The 22,252-nt window shown below is 43.5% G+C and overlaps 1 protein-coding gene across 1 annotated transcript in view; it reads left to right on the plus strand.

Annotated features, from left to right (window-relative positions):
• The window catches only part of ACTL6B (actin like 6B), a 212,195-nt gene that overhangs the window by 59,485 nt on the left and 130,458 nt on the right, over window positions 1-22,252 (plus strand). The window contains exon 3 of the mRNA XM_086946186.1: window positions 4,797-4,962. Coding sequence (XP_086802312.1) covers window positions 4,797-4,962 — 166 coding nt within the window. The remainder of the gene's footprint in view (window positions 1-4,796; window positions 4,963-22,252) is intronic.

A 22,252-nucleotide genomic window follows, 5' to 3' on the forward strand; every position in this document is an offset into this window, starting at 1 on the left:
AAGAAAAAATCGTCAGCATATTGTGGGACTTTTAAAAGTACTACTCTGAGGTCAAAGGTCAGATTTGGGCATGCTTGAACAGTCTTTGTTTTGGTTTAGAAAGTTCATGCCCCATTAGGTGGTTTGCTTGACTTGCCAGACCTAGCCTTGAGTCCTCTGTCTCAGGCCATGAACGGTCTGGTAACCGCTAGAGCAGGCGGTGGGCTCCAAACATACCGCGGTACCACCCAAAAGACCATAGTAGGACTCCATGATGAACTGTTCCGAGGGGCCCGTGAGGAATCCCAAATGGACCCTGAACACCCGCTTCCTTATTCTGCTCAAAGAGAGAACTGACCCATTTCTTGCGGGCTCAATACACATTTAAAAAATATAAGATCTCCTCACTCTTTCCTCTTGATAACATCCAGTATGGCAGAAAGTGCAAACTCATGGGTTCTACTGGCAGTCATGTGACTATGGAAGAGCATAAAACTGAAGTAGTCAAAAGAGCCACCTACTGTATTGCACTAATCTGTAGATTACAAACAGTCCCCCCTTAAGTCAGTCGTGCCACTATCACTCCGGCGTTGTAGCGTTTACGGTGCACGGTGGAAGCAAACTATAGACACTACCAAAGAAGGCAATATTTGTTCTCTAGTTGGAAAACCCAACACCGATGAAAGTGGTCACCCCAGATACTGCATGATACTGAGACTTCAGTAAGATGTCAACTTCCTAAAAATTGTGTCAACCAGTTTCAGCATCAGAGAAAGAAGAGGACCTTCCTTCAGTGCAGTCAGGCATCAGGCCCGTGAGAGTCGAAGAATCCGCCCTAACTCTATAGGACACTTTTTAAGCCTAGAGATAGCCCCACACCGGCACCCGTGATAATCTTCAACCCCCATCCGACGACAATGCATTGGCTTTACCCAGTGGCTGTTTGTTTACAAGACAATATTTCAGACCCTGACCAAGCATGAACAGGCCCCTCCTGCAAGTCTGATCCATCAAACTAAAGAAGGGATGCTTTTGTCTGAAATCCTGTAACTGATCCTGCAGTGAGTGTCCCCGAGGCGCAGCGCTCTCCCGGTGGCCTTTAAGTGTCTACGCATGGCTGCTGTCCATCTCTCTCATGCCCAGAAATAGGATGTGGAACCCATCCTGAAATCATGTAAAACCTCTCGCTCATGCATGAGTGGACGCCGAAGAGCTGCTTATGCCTGAGTGGCTTCAAGCCTGGAGTCTGTCACGAGCCCCACTTCACTGGCCCAAGATATTGCACAATCCGCCAGCTCCAGCCGAAAAGTCTTTATTCTGTAACACTTTTGATGCAGCACTTCAACTAGTCATTGGAAGCCTAAACATATCCTGCAATGGTGCAGTGGTTTTCATTAGCAATATCTGGGGATGGCCAACTCTCAATGCTGATGCAGGGTGCTGTGTGAAGCCTAGAGAGCTAGACATAAAGAAACATAAGAGTATGTGTATGTGTGTGTATGCATGCGTGTGTGTAAGCAATTCCTGTTCTGTCGCAAGAACTTCAGCAGAACACATAAACCACTGTCTTTAGAGTTCACGCGAATGAGAGCCAAATGTCCATAGACCAATCCTTCGAGCTCTAGGTGTATTGATGATTGAAAGGCAGCATCCATGCTGCGACTTCTGGGTACATCCGCGTTGTAGTACAAAGTACCATGTAAGAATGCCAAGCCCTGCGAGGGAAGCTATACCTGAAGATCAAAGATGGCTGCCGTTTCTCAAGATATGCTTGAGTCCCCGGCTTACTGGGAAATGTAGTTCACTGCACCGCGTGGAATGTTCCCAACGGATGCACAGGTTTAATCCAGTGAACACCCTTACTCTGAACTGCCCACAAGCCTTTCCGGTGCTATGCGTACTGCATCGTTGGATACAAACCCCGCGAGACTGTAAATGGCACTTCCAGATTCGCATCCTGACAAAGTCAAGCTCCTGCACTGGCTGCCATTGCCGCAAAGGATGGACACTGCTACCAAGACTCACTCGCTGCATTGCAAATCCACCTGAATCCTGAGAAATGCGACGCAAGCCAAAGATATGCAGGTAGAAATCCACATGCAAGTGCTTTGGGTCCCAAACCCTGTGTGAGTACCGTGCATGGATGGGTGGGTGTCTATTATTATTTTTATTATATGGGACTTATAGAGCGCATGGCTACCCTAAGGCTTCCCAGTGCTAGGAGACACATGGCTGGTAGGAATTGGACAGGTCTTAAAGGTATTGCTTGAACAGTCATGTTTTGATCTCTTTGTGGAACTGTAGTTCTTTGTTCATCATCCGATGTTCCAGTGGTAAAGAATTCCAAAGTTTAGGAGTAAGGTGGGCGAAGGATCTTTCTCCCCATCTCTCTCTCCTGACCTTCGTTGATTGTAGAAGTTCCTCCGTGCTTGAGCGCAGATGCCTGTTTCGAATGTAAGGGATACTGGGCTCTAGATTTTCCTGGGACCCCTATTGTGTCAAGCTCTGCGGGTGATGACCAGGTCTATAACAATCTGGCCCTAGTACTGTGGATTGTTCTGCCAAGCCCTTCCGCTCTTAGGCTGGAAGGACCCCTAATTAACATGTATTTGCTAATACCTGGTATTCTATGGCAACCCCACCAAAGGTGATGGGAGGATGCTTGCGACAAGTCTAACCACTGCCGATTGCTTGGGGTAGCATCCCAACCCTTTGTTCTTCAGCCCACCATGCCACCTCAGATCAGACCAGGCCATATTCAGGCTGAACTCTTCCTACTGTCTCAGGTCCAAGACTGATTTCCATGTGGCTGGGTGAAAATGTAAATGGCATGGCGAGCAAAAGACTGATGGGTTGGTATGGTACCCCGGGCGATTATCAGCGGTGAGACAAATTGCAGGAATCGTCCGTTCACTGTTTGTGTATTTGATGTTACTCTACTCTTTAGGCTCACACACCTTCTTCTCAAACCACCACCTGACCCTCATTCCTTGCCTCCAGTAATCAGTCTGCTTGTAACATGTGGTACAGAAAATCTCTCTGGTAGTTAAATATATGGGTGTTCAAAAGAAACCCTAATCATTCCACACAATCTGTAACTAAAGACTGCAAGTTTGCAAATATTGTGCGTACTCTTGTAGAAGATGAACACCTTAACCTGTATGAAGTTTTTTGAAATATCTATGTTGCCTCTATGTGCTTTTTTTGAATGTACTATAACCGTGTGGTCTATTGGCAGTGGACCAAGGAGGTGGGCAACTTTGAACTGTAAGCATATTTATGACTTGCGTATAGCTAGGTGGTGCGGCTTTGAAGTATCCCTTACTGCCTCTGTTTTTTGTATAAAGTCCTACCTGGGCAAATCTCCACACACCAGAAACTGACACATTTTCTACCAGCCCTTTGGAACTTACAGATCACCAAAGAAACACCACCAAACCGTATACCTTGTAGTACTGGCTACTGGGGTGGCTGCCTTCTGCGCGTTCAGAGGTGCAACCACCCTTGTAGCCCCCCAACAATGACCGTAGAACAATACCCTCTTTCCAAGGAGAAGCATAGAGTCTACTACACGGAACCCTAACACAGTTGGTGCTCATCTGAGATAGCGCTCTGAAACCATGTGCTATACTAATACATAACATGTACTGGTGTTTCTGGGACCTAGAAATGCTTTAAAGTAAGTCACACTGCTCTTCCGTGGCCATTGGTCTGGGCAACCCTTGCTTCTGAGTAAAGTCAGACAGTGGTTAATTTGTGAAAATCATAAGTGCCGGGCTGTCATCAGGAGGCAGATTACACCAGCCCATTTCTCCTGTTAGCGCCGCCTAAAACAGAACCAACGACTAACCATGAAAGTGGGGAGAGGAAGTGACATAATGGCCAGAGCTGCCGACTTTGGAGCTGGGGAACCAGGTTCTAGTCTCAGCGTCGGCTCATCGTCCTGTGATTCTGGTCAAATCACTTAATCAGCCAGTAAATTAATGTATCCTTAAAGTCCTGAAAAGTGCCGGTGTTGGTGATTAAGTGCCGGTGCTGAGCAGCGGAAACCACTGGCTCAAATTAAGCACTGCAGTAAAGTTTGCAGAATGTGATGGATGGAAGGCTTGAATTAATCTTAGCTACTGGTAATTACTTGGGTCGCTTCCCAGTCCGTTATTTCGTACACCGTGCCACCTAAGTTTGGAGGCGGGCCAAAAACTGATTTGCTTGCGGCTGGGTCTAAACTGAGGCGCCATGGTGTACATAATACTGATGGACTAGGATGTGGCCCCAAGTGATTACCAGTGGCTGAGATTAATTCAAGAGTGGAGGAGTGTGGCTCAATGGTTACAGCGGGAGACCCTGATGCAGAGTTCTGGCCAGGGACCAGGGTTCGATTCCCGCCTCGGTGGGGTCTCGGGCTCAATTTCCTCAGACCTGTTAATTCTCGCCTCGGTGCCTATTCTAATCACGGGCCCCACGCTGCAACTCTGGGCAATTGCTTGCTTAGCCTCCACACCGGCCCCAACAGCGCTAAGGATGCCTGGCTTCACCCTGGGGGTACCCAGGAGTGGACACTTGACAGGGAAAGCCAGGAGGGGTTCCACAGCAGTATGAGTATCAGCGCCAGGAAGCTGAATAGGCGACACCGCAAGGTGACCGTCAGGTGAGAGTGCGCTCTATAAGTACCATGACATTTCCATCCATCACTTTTTGTGTACTTCAATGCAGGTGAAGCAAGGGCCTGCCCTAAGACACTTTTTAATATACAGTATTCACTTCTAAATGATGTCATTACCCGCTTGAGTTAACTGGTGGTGTCTTGACTCTTCCAGGCAGACTTCCCCACCACAGTCGGCCTCCTCGCGCACGATGAATCTGCGATGGACATCGACGGGGAGAAGGAGAAGAAGGTTGGCAAGGCTTACTACATCGACACCAACTCGCTGCACGTGCCACGGGAGGGTACAGAGGTCATCTCGCCCCTCAAGAACGGCATGAGTAAGATCCTGGTGGTGGAGAGGGAGGGCTGAACCTCTTCAGTGGAGGCTTTAGGAGGAGCCTCCTTATCAGATGTGATGATATGTGAGTGGGAGGAGCTGTGAGAGCCAGTGGTCCAAAGAATGGTTCTAGAATCCATGTTCAACTTGTGTTGGCCCCAGTCTGGTTATATTGGCTCACAGATGGTTTCATATATACACCGTTGATTTAGGATGACCGTAACCAAGGTCGGCTCTTTCCACATAAATTGGATGGTACTCCTTTCTGAAGCAAGGTTAGAGTTACACAGTAGTAATCTTTGATAGACACTCATTGGCCTCCAACATGCCTTAAAGATTATCTTGAGGAAAAAAAGGGGATGGGTGAAATGCTAGAATTAACCTGAGCCTCAGCCCATTGTATTTTTATCTCACCATGCCACACTTGACAGGGACCAGTGGCATACAAATCAAAGTTGGCCCTGACCCAATAGAAACAGTCCAGCCCAAACTGCTAGGCCAGGTCCTCGCCAGGTGAGAATACAGGCATTCCCTAGTTAGGGGTCAACTGTGAAGTAAGCTGGGATCCAGGGCACAGTGAGCATGATAACCACGTCTGGGTATACCCGTCGCACTTAGAGCATTGCACTGAGGAAATGAAAAGGTGATGGTTGGGATGCTTGAATTAATCTCACCCAGTGGTTATTACCTAGTGCCGCATTCCAATCCATCATTTTTTGCCTTCTATTCTACTTTGGGCAGAGAAAAATCACCTGCAAATCAACCTTGATCCTGCTCCTGTAAGAACAGCCCAAATTGCCAGACCACGTGCCCCCAGACGAGAACACAAGCTCTTTTGTAGCCCATTTAGGCCTCATCGGTGAGGTATAGCTCGATTCCTATAGCACACCCCGTCAGATGTATTCCTTTATCGGTGAGAAAAAGGTGCTCATAGTCTGATAAAACCAAAATATTAAGCAACGAAAAAGAGCTCATGACTTCACAGAAACAATATTTCTTTCCTTCAAATGCTGATATAGAGAATTTCCATTCTCCACTATAGTTTTGCTTGAAAGTATTATCAATAAAGTCTTTCTGAGGGTAGGGAACCAGAAGCCCCTCTCCTTGAGTTATGGGGCCAAAGTTACAGAGTTGGTCCCTTAATTGATGTTAAAGTCCATATATGTATATTTTTTCATGTCTTCAGCTATTGTTGCTGACGCTGTGCGTTTCAACTTCCTTGGTGGTTCTAGGCTTTTCTGGAGGTCTTCCTCAGGACTTGTATTTTAAGGAAAGAGGGCGATAAAGATACAATTTTTTTTTTTTTTTTCTGTGTAATGGTCCACTGGTGGAACTATGTAGAGTACACATTAGTTATGTGTCTTCCCAATTTCTTTTGGTTGTCCAGTTGTGTGCAGAAAGAGAAATTATATTTTACTTATTCCACAAAAACACTGAGCGCTGTAAGTAAAAAAATATAATTTATGTTTCCCCACAGATTCAGTTTGGGGACCAAAGGAAACTGTTATGCCACACAACCCATTTATTTGGTCTTGCTTTAGCCAAGACCTTTTGTTTAACTAAGTTTATATATAAAATGCACATATAGGGACTTTCATCCAGCCCTCTTTATCCATTGGCCTTTGATTGTGTCATTCACATTTTTCTCCTGTCCACTGCAGCATGGGGAAGTGGGTCAGCCCACTTCGCCCTCACACAACAATAACGTTTTACAAATACCAGGGCACAACAACAGGCATTGACATAGCCAAAAGCATTATAGACAAAGCCAGAACTTTGCCAGTGCTTGTTCTCTGTTGACAATGGTGAAGTATGAGTTTTCTAAATAAATGTTCTATTTTTAGGGCCTTTTTTCCATAAAATACAAGTCCTGAGGAAGACCTGCCCAAAAGTCTTTGCCCGCCAATGAGGTTGAAACGCACACAACAGCAGCATCTGTAGTTGAGGAGCACGCAGAAAACAAATATGTCCGTTGACGTATATGAGGGGAACTATTGTTGAACTTTGACCCTGTAACGTAACGTGATTGATAATGCTCTCAAACAAATGTATAGTAGAGAATAGAAATGCATAGTATCAGCTTTTATAGGGAAGAACTGTCATTCATGTGAAGTCTTGAGGAGCTCTTTTTAATTGCCGAATATACTGTTTTTATTTCTGTTTTGGCATATATTTCTCGCGGACACATGTATAAGGGCATATGGATGATGCTGGTGAACAATGATGAACATTAATAAGCTAAAAATATAACAGGGGTGTGTTGTGGTAAAGAAAATGACTGTAAATATGCAATTACCATCACCAGAATAAAGTCCAGGTGTTTGGTTATTTAAGAATCTAGTAATTTATAGCAGACTGAGGAAAGTTTAGTGTATGGGTTTAAACATTATCTTAGCACATGTAGAGAGCCATTTGCTTATTGTAAACAAAAGCAAAACTTAAATTATTTTCTATGGTGAAGCACCCAATTCACAAAATTGGTATCTGGGAAGAGTTCAACTGGATCCATTAACAGATGATGAGAACCTGAGTGTTTGGGTGGACGAGCGAATAAAACGGAGCCGTGGTCGTGAGTACAGGAAAAGACTGCGCTGGCGGTGGCGGGTGTCCTAATGCAATAGTCCTGCATGGGGGCTACGCATCACTATTTGTTATGAAGGGTCATAAGGTATAGGTTGTCCCCTGGCTAATGTATGTGGCAGCTGGTTGGCTTTCCTTTTGAAGATTGTCAATGGACGCCAGGCAGTCTGCCATCTTGCGTAGGTATCCCCATGAATCGAATACGTGGGATGCAGCCGTCATGAAATAGATGCAACAAGCTTAGCTATGGACAATGCTGCTGAATTACTGTTGAATGTGATTGAGAAGAAAGCAGTTCATGATTTATGTGAACTTTAGAATTGTTTTAGTTGTTGCTTGTGCAAATGTTAATTTGTTTTTGTAAATCAATAATAATCCATACCTGGTAGTATGATATGTTTATGTGGTTTAAGAAAACCTATATTTATCCAATAAGAAACGTCATTCTTCATAGAAGCTCCGAGACAAAAAAACATCACAACACATCATCTTACGCGAAGGTCAGCTGGTCGAGCGTGTTTGGAAGCGCCCCTTTGGGTTTGTAAACGACTCCTCTTTGGCCAGATGATCTCAGAAAACTAATGGGACTAGAGAGGAGCAGCTGTGAGTTGCTTGGTTGTTGGGTGGGTAAGGTCAGCACAGAGGGCAGCCCGAAGTAACCTACCACTCTGCTGATAAAGGAGACCTCCGCTGAGGAGGCGGTGAAGGGGGCCTCACTGGGCCTGCTCCAGATGTGGGAGCACCAGAAAGGGCATCTGCTAGAGAATTTCATTTTCAGCCCATCAGAAATGTGAAGGACACTTTGTCCTTGTGATGCAAACAGGTCTTCTGTTCTCCGCGGGCCTGGAACTGTCTGACAGACCCGTGCTTGAGGGGTCTTTCGTGATGGAATCCTCAAGCTTCACTGTGAGGCGAAGTGTTGCAACAGGTCAGTTGTTCTCCAAGACCACCGTTCCAGATCTTTCTTTCTTCCCATGGAGATAGACAACTGCTTAGAGCATGGGAGTTGCGACTCTTGAGTCCACAGGGCACTGTGTTTGATCTGAAACAACAACACCTCCTCCGTAAAGGAGTGGTCCTTAGAATTGACAAGTGACTTTTTGTATTTGTATTCAGCAGATGGAGCAGATGCAAAAACTCTCACTGTGTTAACCTTAAACAGAATTAGACATGGTGGTGATGTGTAAAGGCAGGGACAGGTGCAGGGATTACCAAAGATCTCTTCATGCCCTGGCCCTGCAGTCTGCAAGGTCCTGGTCTGTGGAGGCTGCAGACAGCTCCTACCTACTTACAAGTTTGTTGAAGACATCTCTTGTCTTATCTGTAGAGGCTTCAGGCAGCTCCTTCCTACCCACGGGGATGTTGAAGACATCTCTTGTCTCATCTATGGAGGCTGCAGACAGCTCCTTCCTACTTATGGGTTTGTTGAAGACATCTCTTGTCTCGTCTGTAGAGTCTGCAGACAGCTCCTTCCTACTTATGGGTTTGTTGAAGACATCTCTTGTCTCATCTGTAGATTCTGCAGACAGCTCCTTCCTACTTACGGGTTTGTTGAAGACATCTCTTGTCTTATCTGTAGAGTCTGCAGACAGCTCCTTCCTACTTACGGGTTTGTTGAAGACATCTCTTGTCTTATCTGTAGAGGCTGCAGACAGCTCCTTCCTACTTACGGGTTTGTTGAAGACATCTCTTGTCTTATCTGTAGAGTCTGCAGACAGCTCCTTCCTACTTACGGGTTTGTTGAAGACATCTCTTGTCTTATCTGTCGAGGCTGCAGACAGCTCCTTCCTACTTACGAGTTTGTTGAAGACATCTCTTGTCTTATCTATAGAGGCTGCAGACAGCTCCTGCCTACCCACTGGGATGTTGAAGACATTTCTCGTCTTGTCTCATCTGTAGAGGCTTCAGGCAGCTCTGTCCTACCTGCGGGGATGTTGAAGACATCTCTTGTCTTATCTGTAGAGGCTTCAGGCAGCTCCTTCCTACCCACGGGGATGTTGAAGACATTTCTCTTCTCGTCTTATCTGTAGAGGCTGCAGACAGCTCCTTCCTACCCGCGGGATGTTGAAGACATTTCTCATTTGGTCTTATCTATAGAGTCTGCAGACAGCTCCGTCCTACCCGCGGGGATGTTGAAGACATTTCTCATTTGGTCTTATCTATAGAGGCTGCAGACAGCTCCTTCCTACCCACGGGTTTGTTGAAGACATTTCTCGTCTGGTCTTATCTATAGAGGCTGCTGACAGCTCCGTCCTACCCGCGGGGATGTTGAAGACATCTCTTGTCTTATCTGTAGAGGCTGCAGACAGCTCCTTCCTACCCGCAGGATGTTGAAGACATCTCTTGTCTCATCTATAGAGGCTGCAGACAACTCCTTCCTACTTACGGGTTTGTTGAAGACATCTCTTGTCTTATCTGTAGAGGCTGCAGACAGCTCCTTCCTACCCACGGGGATGTTGAAGACATTTCTCTTCTCGTCTTATCTGTAGAGGCTGCAGACAGCTACTTCCTACTTACGGGTTTGTTGAAGACATTTCTTGTCTTATCTGTAGAGTCTGCAGGCGGCTCCTTCCTACCCGCGGGTTTGTTGAAGATATTTCTCGTCTGGTCTTATCTATAGAGGCTGCAGACAGCTCCTTCCTACCCGCCGGTTTGTTGAAGATATTTCTCATCTGGTCTTATCTGTAGAGGCTGCAGACTGCTCCTGCCTACCCACGGGGATGTTGCAGACATTCCTCGTCTGGTCTTATCTATAGAGGCTGCAGACAGCTCCTGCCTACCCACGGGGATGTTGAAGACATTTCTCGTCTTGTCTCATCTGTAGAGGCTTCAGGCAGCTCTGTCCTACCTGCGGGGATGTTGAAGACATCTCTTGTCGTATCTGTAGAGGCTTCAGGCAGCTCCTTCCTACCCGCGGGGATGTTGAAGACTTTTCTCATCTTATCCGTGGAGGCTGCAGGCAGCTCCGTCCTATGCAGCGGGATGTTGAAGATCCTTCTCTTGGCCTCAAGGGACAGACCCAGGGGTTGCAAGTCTCACAATGTCCATGTAAGTGATTTTGTATAGCACTAACATTGCTGTCTTATAACCACTTCAGAATAGTCCAGATACCATATGTCAGCAGAGATGCTTTGTCAGCCGCAGGTGGCATCATGCCTTGAAGGGCATATCCTGGGACGTGACACGAATACATGCATCCTACGGTATTCAGTTGTGCCACCCATGCCTGGCACCTGAGCGCCAAGGGCTAGAGACAGGTGGCAGTGCGACGGTAATACATAATTTGTTGTCATGGTCTGAGCCTCGTCGCCATGCTTTGCTGGAATACAGAGAGCAACATTGTGTAGGAAGGACGAGGAATGGCACAATCTGGATCATTCACAGGCTGGCATTAGGGTTTTCAGCTTGAGTAAGGCCTTTCCATCCCCTGCACAGCCTCCCTCAATGCGAGAAAGAGAGAGAGAATATAAAAGAGAGGTATAATGAACACGAGAGAGGGAACAAAAAGAGAGAATGTGAAAAGGAGATAGTGAACGTGAGATAGGGGAAAAAACACAAGAGAATTTGAAAAAGAGATAGAGTGAACATAAGGTAGAGGAAACAAATAAGCGAATGCGAAAAAGGAGATAGAGTGAACATGAGTTAGAGGAAAAAAAGAGAATGTGAAAAGGAGATAGAGTGAACATGAGATAGAGGAAAAAAGAGAGAATGTGAAAAGGAGATAGAGTGAACATGAGATAGAGGAAACGAATAAGAGACTGTGAAAAGGAGATAGAGTGAACATGAGATAGACGAAAAACACAAGAGAATTTGAAAAGGAGATAGAGTGAACATAAGATAGAGGAAACAAATAAGCGAATGCGAAAAAGGAGATAGAGTGAACATGAGTTAGAGGGAAAAAAAGAGAATGTGAAAAGGAGATAGAATGAACATGAGATAGAGGGAAAAAGAGAGAATGTGAAAAGTAGATAGAGTGAACATGAGATAGAGGAAACAAATAAGAGACTTTGAAAAGGAGAAAGAGTGAACATGAGATAGAGGAAACAAATGAGAGACTGTGAAAAGGAGATAGAGTGAACATGAGATAGAGGAAACAAATGAGAGACTGTGAAAAGGAGATAGAGTGAACATGAGATAGAGGAAACAAATAAGAGAATGTGAAAAGGAGATTGAGTGAACATGAGATAGAGGAAACAAATGAGAGACTGTGAAAAGGAGATAGAGTGAACATGAGATAGAGGAAACAAATGAGAGACTGTGAAAAGGAGATAGAGTGAACATGAGATAGAGGAAACAAATAAGAGACTGTGAAAAGGAGATAGAGTGAACATGAGATAGAGGAAACATATAAGAGAATTTGAAAAGGAGATAGAGTGAATATGAGATAGAGGAAACAAATAGGAGACTGTAAAAGGAGATAGAGTGAACATGAGCTCGAGGAAACAAATGAGAGACTGTGAAAAGGAGATAGAGTGATAGAGGAAAAAATAGAGAATATGAAAAGGAGATAGAGTGAACATGAGATAGAGGAAACAAATGAGAGACTGTGAAAAGGAGATAGAGTGATAGAGGAAAAAATAGAGAATATGAAAAGGAGATAGAGTGAACATGAGATAGAGGAAACAAATGAGAGACTGTGAAAAGGAGATAGAGTGATAGAGGAAAAAATAGAGAATATGAAAAGGAGATAGAGTGAACATGAGATAGAGGAAACAAATAAGAGAATGTGAAAAGGAGATAGATTGAACATGAGATAGAGGAAACAAATAAGAGAATGTGAAAAGGAGATTGAGTGAACATGAGATAGAGGAAACAAATGAGAGACTGTGAAAAGGATATTGAGTGAACATGAGCTAGAGGAAACAAATAAGAGAATGTGAAAAGGAGAGAGAGTGAACATAAGATAGAGGAAACAAATAAGCGAATGCGAAAAAGGAGATAGAGTGAACATGAGTTAGAGGAAAAAAAGAGAATGTGAAAAGGAGATAGAGTGAACATGAGATAGAGGAAACAAATAAGAGAATGTGAAAAGGAGATAGAGTGAACATGAGATAGAGGAAAAAAGAGAGAATGTGAAAAGGAGATAGAGTGAACATGAGATAGAGGAAACAAATAAGAGACTGTGAAAAGGAGATAGAGTGAACATGAGATAGAGGAAACAAATAAGAGACTGTGAAAAGGAGATAGAGTGAACATGAGATAGAGGAAACAAATGCGAGAATGTGAAAAGGAGAGAGAGTGAACATGAGATAGAGGAAACAAATGAGAGACTGTGAAAAGGAGATAGAGTGAACATGAGATAGAGGAAACAAATAAGAGAATGTGAAAAGGAGATAGAGTGAACATGAGATAGAGGAAACAAATGAGAGACTGTGAAAAGGAGATAGAGTGAACATGAGATAGAGGAAACAAATGCGAGAATGTGAAAAGGAGAGAGAGTGAACATGAGATAGAGGAAACAAATGAGAGACTGTGAAAAGGAGATAGAGTGAACATGAGATAGAGGAAACAAATAAGAGAATGTGAAAAGGAGATAGAGTGAACATGAGATAGAGGAAACAAAAGAGAGAATGTGAAAAGGAGATAGAGTGAACATGAGATAGAGGAAACAAATGAGAGAATGTGAAAAGGAGATAGAGTGAACATGAGATAGAGGAAACAAATAAGAGACTGTAAAAGGAGATAGAGTGAACATGAGATAGAGGAAACAAATAAGAGACTGTGAAAATGAGAGAGAGTGAACATGAGATAGAGGAAACAAATAAGAGACTGTGAAAAGGAGATAGAGTGAACATGAGATAGAGGAAACAAATAAGAGACTGTAAAAGGAGATAGAGTGAACATGAGATAGAGGAAACAAATAAGAGACTGTGAAAAGGAGATAGAGTGAACATGAGATAGAGGAAACAAATAAGAGACTGTAAAAGGAGATAGAGTGAACATGAGATAGAGGAAACAAATAAGAGACTGTGAAAAGGAGATAGAGTGAACATGAGATAGAGGAAACAAATAAGAGACTGTGAAAAGGAGATAGAGTGAACATGAGATAGAGGAAACAAATAAGAGACTGTAAAAGGAGATAGAGTGAACATGAGATAGAGGAAACAAATAAGAGAATGTGAAAAGGAGATTGAGTGAACATGAGAGAGGAAAAAACACAAGAGAATTTGAAAAGGAGATAGAGTGAACATAAGATAGAGGAAAAAAAAGAGAATGTGAAAAGGAGATAGAGTGAACATGAGATAGAGGAAAAAAGAGAGAATGTGAAAAGGAGATAGAGTGAACATGAGATAGAGGAAACAAATAAGAGACTGTGAAAAGGAGATAGAGTGAACATGAGATAGAGGAAACAAATAAGAGAATGTGAAAAGGAGATTGAGTGAACATGAGATAGAGGAAACAAATGAGAGACTGTGAAAAGGATATTGAGTGAACATGAGCTAGAGGAAACAAATAAGAGAATGTGAAAAGGAGAGAGAGTGAACATGAGATAGAGGAAACAAATGAGAGACTGTGAAAAGGAGATAGAGTGAACATGAGATAGAGGAAACAAATGAGAGACTGTGAAAAGGATATTGAGTGAACATGAGCTAGAGGAAACAAATAAGAGAATGTGAAAAGGAGAGAGAGTGAACATGAGATAGAGGAAACAAATGAGAGACTGTGAAAAGGAGATAGATTGAACATGAGATAGAGGAAACAAATGAGAGACTGTGAAAAGGAGATAGAGTGATAGAGGAAAAAATAGAGAATATGAAAAGGAGATAGAGTGAACATGAGATAGAGGAAACAAATAAGAGAATGTGAAAAGGAGATAGAGTGAACATGAGATAGAGGAAAAAACACAAGAGAATTTGAAAAGGAGATAGAGTGAACATGAGATAGAGGAAACAAATGAGAGACTTTGAAAAGGAGATAGATTGAACATGAGATAGAGGAAACAAATAAGAGAATGTGAAAAGGAGATTGAGTGAACATGAGATAGAGGAAAAAACACAAGAGAATTTGAAAAGGAGATAGAGTGAACATAAGATAGAGGAAACAAATAAGCGAATGCGAAAAAGGAGATAGAGTGAACATGAGTTAGAGGAAAAAAAGAGAATGTGAAAAGGAGATAGAGTGAACATGAGATAGAGGAAAAAAGAGAGAATGTGAAAAGGAGATAGAGTGAACATGAGATAGAGGAAACAAATAAGAGACTGTGAAAAGGAGATAGAGTGAACATGAGATAGAGGAAACAAATGAGAGACTGTGAAAAGGAGATAGAGTGAACATGAGATAGAGGAAACAAATAAGAGAATGTGAAAAGGAGATAGAGTGAACATGAGATAGAGGAAACAAAAGAGAGAATGTGAAAAGGAGATAGAGTGAACATGAGATAGAGGAAACAAATGAGAGAATGTGAAAAGGAGATAGAGTGAACATGAGATAGAGGAAACAAAAGAGAGAATGTGAAAAGGAGATAGAGTGAACATGAGATAGAGGAAACAAATGAGAGAATGTGAAAAGGAGATAGAGTGAACATGAGATAGAGGAAACAAATAAGAGACTGTAAAAGGAGATAGAGTGAACATGAGATAGAGGAAACAAATAAGAGACTGTGAAAATGAGAGAGAGTGAACATGAGATAGAGGAAACAAATAAGAGACTGTGAAAAGGAGATAGAGTGAACATGAGATAGAGGAAACAAATAAGAGACTGTGAAAAGGAGATAGAGTGAACATGAGATAGAGGAAACAAATAAGAGACTGTAAAAGGAGATAGAGTGAACATGAGATAGAGGAAACAAATAAGAGACTGTGAAAAGGAGATAGAGTGAACATGAGATAGAGGAAACAAATAAGAGACTGTAAAAGGAGATAGAGTGAACATGAGATAGAGGAAACAAATAAGAGACTGTGAAAAGGAGATAGAGTGAACATGAGATAGAGGAAACAAATAAGAGACTGTAAAAGGAGATAGAGTGAACATGAGATAGAGGAAACAAATAAGAGAATGTGAAAAGGAGATTGAGTGAACATGAGAGAGGAAAAAACACAAGAGAATTTGAAAAGGAGATAGAGTGAACATAAGATAGAGGAAACAAATAAGCGAATGCGAAAAAGGAGATAGAGTGAACATGAGTTAGAGGAAAAAAAAGAGAATGTGAAAAGGAGATAGAGTGAACATGAGATAGAGGAAAAAAGAGAGAATGTGAAAAGGAGATAGAGTGAACATGAGATAGAGGAAACAAATAAGAGACTGTGAAAAGGAGATAGAGTGAACATGAGATAAAGGAAACAAATAAGAGAATGTGAAAAGGAGATTGAGTGAACATGAGATAGAGGAAACAAATGAGAGACTGTGAAAAGGATATTGAGTGAACATGAGCTAGAGGAAACAAATAAGAGAATGTGAAAAGGAGAGAGAGTGAACATGAGATAGAGGAAACAAATGAGAGACTGTGAAAAGGAGATAGATTGAACATGAGATAGAGGAAACAAATAAGAGAATGTGAAAAGGAGATTGAGTGAACATGAGATAGAGGAAAAAACACAAGAGAATTTGAAAAGGAGATAGAGTGAACATAAGATAGAGGAAACAAATAAGCGAATGCGAAAAAGGAGATAGAGTGAACATGAGTTAGAGGAAAAAAAGAGAATGTGAAAAGGAGATAGAGTGAACATGAGATAGAGGAAAAAAGAGAGAATGTGAAAAGGAGATAGAGTGAACATGAGATAGAGGAAACAAATAAGAGACTGTGAAAAGGAGATAGAGTGAACATGAGATAGAGGAAACAAATAAGAGACTGTGAAAAGGAGATAGAGTGAACATGAGATAGAGGAAACAAATGAGAGACTGTGAAAAGGATATTGAGTGAACATGAGCTAGAGGAAACAAATAAGAGAATGTGAAAAGGAGAGAGAGTGAACATGAGATAGAGGAAACAAATGAGAGACTGTGAAAAGGAGATAGAGTGAACATGAGATAGAGGAAACAAATAAGAGAATGTGAAAAGGAGATAGAGTGAACATGAGATAGAGGAAACAAAAGAGAGAATGTGAAAAGGAGATAGAGTGAACATGAGATAGAGGAAACAAATGAGAGAATGTGAAAAGGAGATAGAGTGAACATGAGATAGAGGAAACAAATAAGAGACTGTAAAAGGAGATAGAGTGAACATGAGATAGAGGAAACAAATAAGAGACTGTGAAAATGAGAGAGAGTGAACATGAGATAGAGGAAACAAATAAGAGACTGTGAAAAGGAGATAGAGTGAACATGAGATAGAGGAAACAAATAAGAGACTGTAAAAGGAGATAGAGTGAACATGAGATAGAGGAAACAAATAAGAGACTGTGAAAAGGAGATAGAGTGAACATGAGATAGAGGAAACAAATAAGAGACTGTAAAAGGAGATAGAGTGAACATGAGATAGAGGAAACAAATAAGAGACTGTGAAAAGGAGATAGAGTGAACATGAGATAGAGGAAACAAATAAGAGACTGTAAAAGGAGATAGAGTGAACATGAGATAGAGGAAACAAATAAGAGACTGTGAAAAGGAGATAGAGTGAACATGAGATAGAGGAAACAAATAAGAGACTGTAAAAGGAGATAGAGTGAACATGAGATAGAGGAAACAAATAAGAGAATGTGAAAAGGAGATTGAGTGAACATGAGAGAGGAAAAAACACAAGAGAATTTGAAAAGGAGATAGAGTGAACATAAGATAGAGGAAACAAATAAGCGAATGCGAAAAAGGAGATAGAGTGAACATGAGTTAGAGGAAAAAAAAGAGAATGTGAAAAGGAGATAGAGTGAACATGAGATAGAGGAAAAAAGAGAGAATGTGAAAAGGAGATAGAGTGAACATGAGATAGAGGAAACAAATAAGAGACTGTGAAAAGGAGATAGAGTGAACATGAGATAGAGGAAACAAATAAGAGAATGTGAAAAGGAAATTGAGTGAACATGAGATAGAGGAAACAAATGAGAGACTGTGAAAAGGATATTGAGTGAACATGAGCTAGAGGAAACAAATAAGAGAATGTGAAAAGGAGAGAGAGTGAACATGAGATAGAGGAAACAAATGAGAGACTGTGAAAAGGAGATAGAGTGAACATGAGATAGAGGAAACAAATAAGAGAATGTGAAAAGGAGATAGAGTGAACATGAGATAGATGAAACAAAAGAGAGAATGTGAAAAGGAGATAGAGTGAACATGAGATAGAGGAAACAAATGAGAGAATGTGAAAAGGAGATAGAGTGAACATGAGATAGAGGAAAAAACACAAGAGAATTTGAAAAGGAGATAGAATGAACATGAGATAGAGGAAACAAATGAGAGACTTTGAAAAGGAGATAGATTGAACATGAGATAGAGGAAACAAATAAGAGAATGTGAAAAGGAGATAGAGTGAACATGAGATAGAGGAAACAAATGAGAGACTTTGAAAAGGAGATAGATTGAACATGAGATAGAGGAAACAAATAAGAGAATGTGAAAAGGAGATAGAGTGAACATGAGATAGAGGAAACAAATGAGAGACTTTGAAAAGGAGATAGAGTGAACATGAGATAGAGGAAACAAATGAGAGACTGTGAAAAGGAGATAGAGTGAACATGAGATAGAGGAAACAAATAAGAGAATGTGAAAAGGAGATAGAGTGAACATGAGATAGAGGAAAAAACACAAGAGAATTTGAAAAGGAGATAGAGTGAACATGAGATAGAGGAAAAAACACAAGAGAATTTGAAAAGGAGATAGAGTGAACATAAGATAGAGGAAACAAATAAGCGAATGCGAAAAAGGAGATAGAGTGAACATGAGTTAGAGGAAAAAAAAGAGAATGTGAAAAGGAGATAGAGTGAACATGAGATAGAGGAAAAAAGAGAGAATGTGAAAAGGAGATAGAGTGAACATGAGATAGAGGAAACAAATAAGAGACTGTGAAAAGGAGATAGAGTGAACATGAGATAGAGGAAACAAATAAGAGACTGTGAAAAGGAGATAGAGTGAACATGAGATAGAGGAAACAAATGAGAGACTGTGAAAAGGATATTGAGTGAACATGAGCTAGAGGAAACAAATAAGAGAATGTGAAAAGGAGAGAGAGTGAACATGAGATAGAGGAAACAAATGAGAGACTGTGAAAAGGAGATAGAGTGAACATGAGATAGAGGAAACAAATAAGAGAATGTGAAAAGGAGATAGAGTGAACATGAGATAGAGGAAACAAAAGAGAGAATGTGAAAAGGAGATAGAGTGAACATGAGATAGAGGAAACAAATGAGAGAATGTGAAAAGGAGATAGAGTGAACATGAGATAGAGGAAACAAATAAGAGACTGTAAAAGGAGATAGAGTGAACATGAGATAGAGGAAAAAAAGAGAGACTGTGAAAATGAGAGAGAGTGAACATGAGATAGAGGAAAAAACACAAGAGAATTTGAAAAGGAGATAGAGTGAACATAAGATAGAGGAAACAAATAAGCGAATGCGAAAAAGGAGATAGAGTGAACATGAGTTAGAGGAAAAAAAAGAGAATGTGAAAAGGAGATAGAGTGAACATGAGATAGAGGAAAAAAGAGAGAATGTGAAAAGGAGATAGAGTGAACATGAGATAGAGGAAACAAATAAGAGACTGTGAAAAGGAGATAGAGTGAACATGAGATAGAGGAAACAAATAAGAGACTGTGAAAAGGAGATAGAGTGAACATGAGATAGAGGAAACAAATGAGAGACTGTGAAAAGGATATTGAGTGAACATGAGCTAGAGGAAACAAATAAGAGAATGTGAAAAGGAGAGAGAGTGAACATGAGATAGAGGAAACAAATGAGAGACTGTGAAAAGGAGATAGAGTGAACATGAGATAGAGGAAACAAATAAGAGAATGTGAAAAGGAGATAGAGTGAACATGAGATAGAGGAAACAAAAGAGAGAATGTGAAAAGGAGATAGAGTGAACATGAGATAGAGGAAACAAATGAGAGAATGTGAAAAGGAGATAGAGTGAACATGAGATAGAGGAAACAAATAAGAGACTGTAAAAGGAGATAGAGTGAACATGAGATAGAGGAAAAAAAGAGAGACTGTGAAAATGAGAGAGAGTGAACATGAGATAGAGGAAAAAACACAAGAGAATTTGAAAAGGAGATTGAGTGAACATGAGTTAGAGGAAAAAAAGAGAGAATGTGAAAAGGAGATAGGGCGAACATGAGATAGAGGAAACAAATAAGAGACTGTGAAAAGGAGATAGAGTGAACATGAGATAGAGGAAACAAATGAGAGACTGTGAAAAGGAGATAGAGTGAACATGAGATAGAGGGAACAAATAAGAGAATGTGAAAAGGAGATAGAGTGAACATGAGATAAAGGTAAAAACACGGAGGGCGTGGCCAAGATGGCGGCGGAGTAGGGCGCCTTTCCGAGCCGCTCCGACGCTGATCCGATAAAGCATCTTATAGCACGGTCCTGAGGGAGCGGTTTCACTTCAAAAGTGCTGCGGATGTCCCCCTGGCATAGCGGAGAGGTTTGGTGCCGTCGGTGGGGCAGAGAGACTTCAAGATCGACCACGGGACCGACTGAGCTCTGTGGCCTGCGCGACCCCGGCCTTTCTTGGGTCTTGGCGGCTGATGTAGGAGGAGGGCGGAGCTCCTGAGATCCCGCCTGGAAGCTCCGAAGCTGGCTGAAGGTGGAGAACCGCGCTGACTCGGCGAGGCGGCGGATCTTGCTACAGGGGTGGCTTGGAATCATCTAGCTAGTGGCGCGGAGCGGGCCCACGAGGCTTGGAAGAGGAGGTTTAACAGCGCCCGGCGGTGTTCGCCGAGAGGAGGCCCGAGACATCTGAACGCCGGTGGCAGTGAGACTGGGCAGTGGCGGTGGCCCTGAGTGAGACTGGTGGTGGAGAGCGGTGCCAGGTCGGCGAGCTCCGGTGAGGCCGGGTCCGCACATGAGGAGGACGCGGCCTACGGGATAGCGACGGCATTCATGCATGGCCGCCATTGGACTTTGGGTCGCCCGCAAGCTTGAGCTTTACCCTGGTCGCCTGTGAAGCCTGGAGAACGAAGACCCGGGCTGCTGTGTGGGCCGTGAACGTTTTTTCAGAAGTACTACGGCCTATAGTTCGAGGCTTGGTCACTGGGATCACGGGCCTAAGTTCTAGACTGGGGCGAGCGGCGGGGCCCGCCATCTTGTCTGGCCGCGTGGCGCTTGGGTGGAGTGCTGCTTGCCGCCATGTCTAACGTGCCGCGCAAGGGGCGCCCGGGGAAGGATGGCACTTCGAAATCTTCCCAGCAGCCTGCATCCCCAGGAGCTAGTGGTTCCTCGAAGCAATCGGACGATGAGGCGCCGGTGACGAAGGCTTTTATGACCGAACTCTTTGCCTCCATTAAGGAAGACATCTCCGAGCTCCGCGCGCAATTGGCCTCCGATCTACGGGAGGTGCGGAGGGACGTGGACGGTATAGGCGAGAGGGTGGCGACTCTGGAGGACCATGATCTAAGTATGGCCAACGATGTGCACTTGTTGCAGCAGGATATCATCCGCCTCACCGAGCAGAACCTGGACTTGCAGACGCACACGGAAGACTTGAAAAACTGTTCCCGCAGGAACAACATCCGTATCCGAGCTGTGCCCTGGGATGGTGAGGCAGGAGACTTGCGTGGATATGTCCAAGACCTGTTCCTCCAGATACTGGACGAGGAGGATACGCGGGAAATTCGGATGGACAGGGTGCATAGAGTGGGGTTGCCTAGACGAGGGGGGGGGCCCCTCCTGACATTCTTGTATGTGTTCATGATTTTCAGGTGAAAGAGCGTATCCTCCGCAAAGCCAGGGCAATCACGTCATTGCAGTTCAGGGACCACCGCCCTCAGCTGTATCAAGATTTAGCGGCCTCCACACTATGGAAACGGAGGGAGTTCCGCCCAGTGACTGCCTTTCTGAGAGAGCGTGGCATTGCTTACTCCTGGGGACATCCCTTTCGAATCATCTTTCGATGGCAGAATCGGCTCGCACAGATTCGCTCGCTCCAGGTGGCGAAGGACCTCCTGGGCCTGGAGGATGTACCGCCCTCGCAGGGAGCAACTGCTTCTCCGTCTCCGAGGCGCCACCGCTCGTCTTCCTGGCACAGGGTGGGCGCTTCCCCTGATCGGCGGCGACCGGACCTCACTACCAGCCTGCAAGAGCGGGGCAACGCGGTGGCATCGGTGGCTTCGGCTACATTAGCTGATACGCAGCAAAGCTCCGGAGCGGCGTGACCTCTTTCTTGCTGATGGATCGGCGGCGGAGAGGTTCGGGCCTCCTGGTCTGGGGGTATGAATGTACTTTGGGAGGAGACACCCCTGACCGTGGCCATGGGGGATACCATATTGGTCCCCCCGGCCAACTTCCTGAAAGGAAGGCCCCTTTCGGACTCTGGACTTCTGGACACGATGCGTACTGTCTTTGCTTTCACAATTTTGCTTTTGTTTTTGCTATTGGTTGTTTATGACTGGGGGTGGGGGGGGGTTGGAGTTGGGGAGTTTGGGGTGTTGGGGGGGTGGGTCCCATGACGGTGGGAACGGGGGACTGCTGGATGGATGGCTGCTGGTGTGCGTGCGAGTTGGCATCGTGGATAACAAATCTTTGGTTGGATGGGGAGCTTTGGTTTATGGTGGGGGGAGAGTGGCGGACTCCCTGGACGTCCCTTGGATCGGGGGTTGTCTATGTATGGGGAGGGGGATAATT

The sequence above is a fragment of the Lissotriton vulgaris genome, chromosome 12 (genome assembly GCF_964263255.1).
Source record: "Lissotriton vulgaris chromosome 12, aLisVul1.2, whole genome shotgun sequence".
Taxonomy (NCBI): Eukaryota; Metazoa; Chordata; class Amphibia; order Caudata; family Salamandridae; genus Lissotriton; species Lissotriton vulgaris.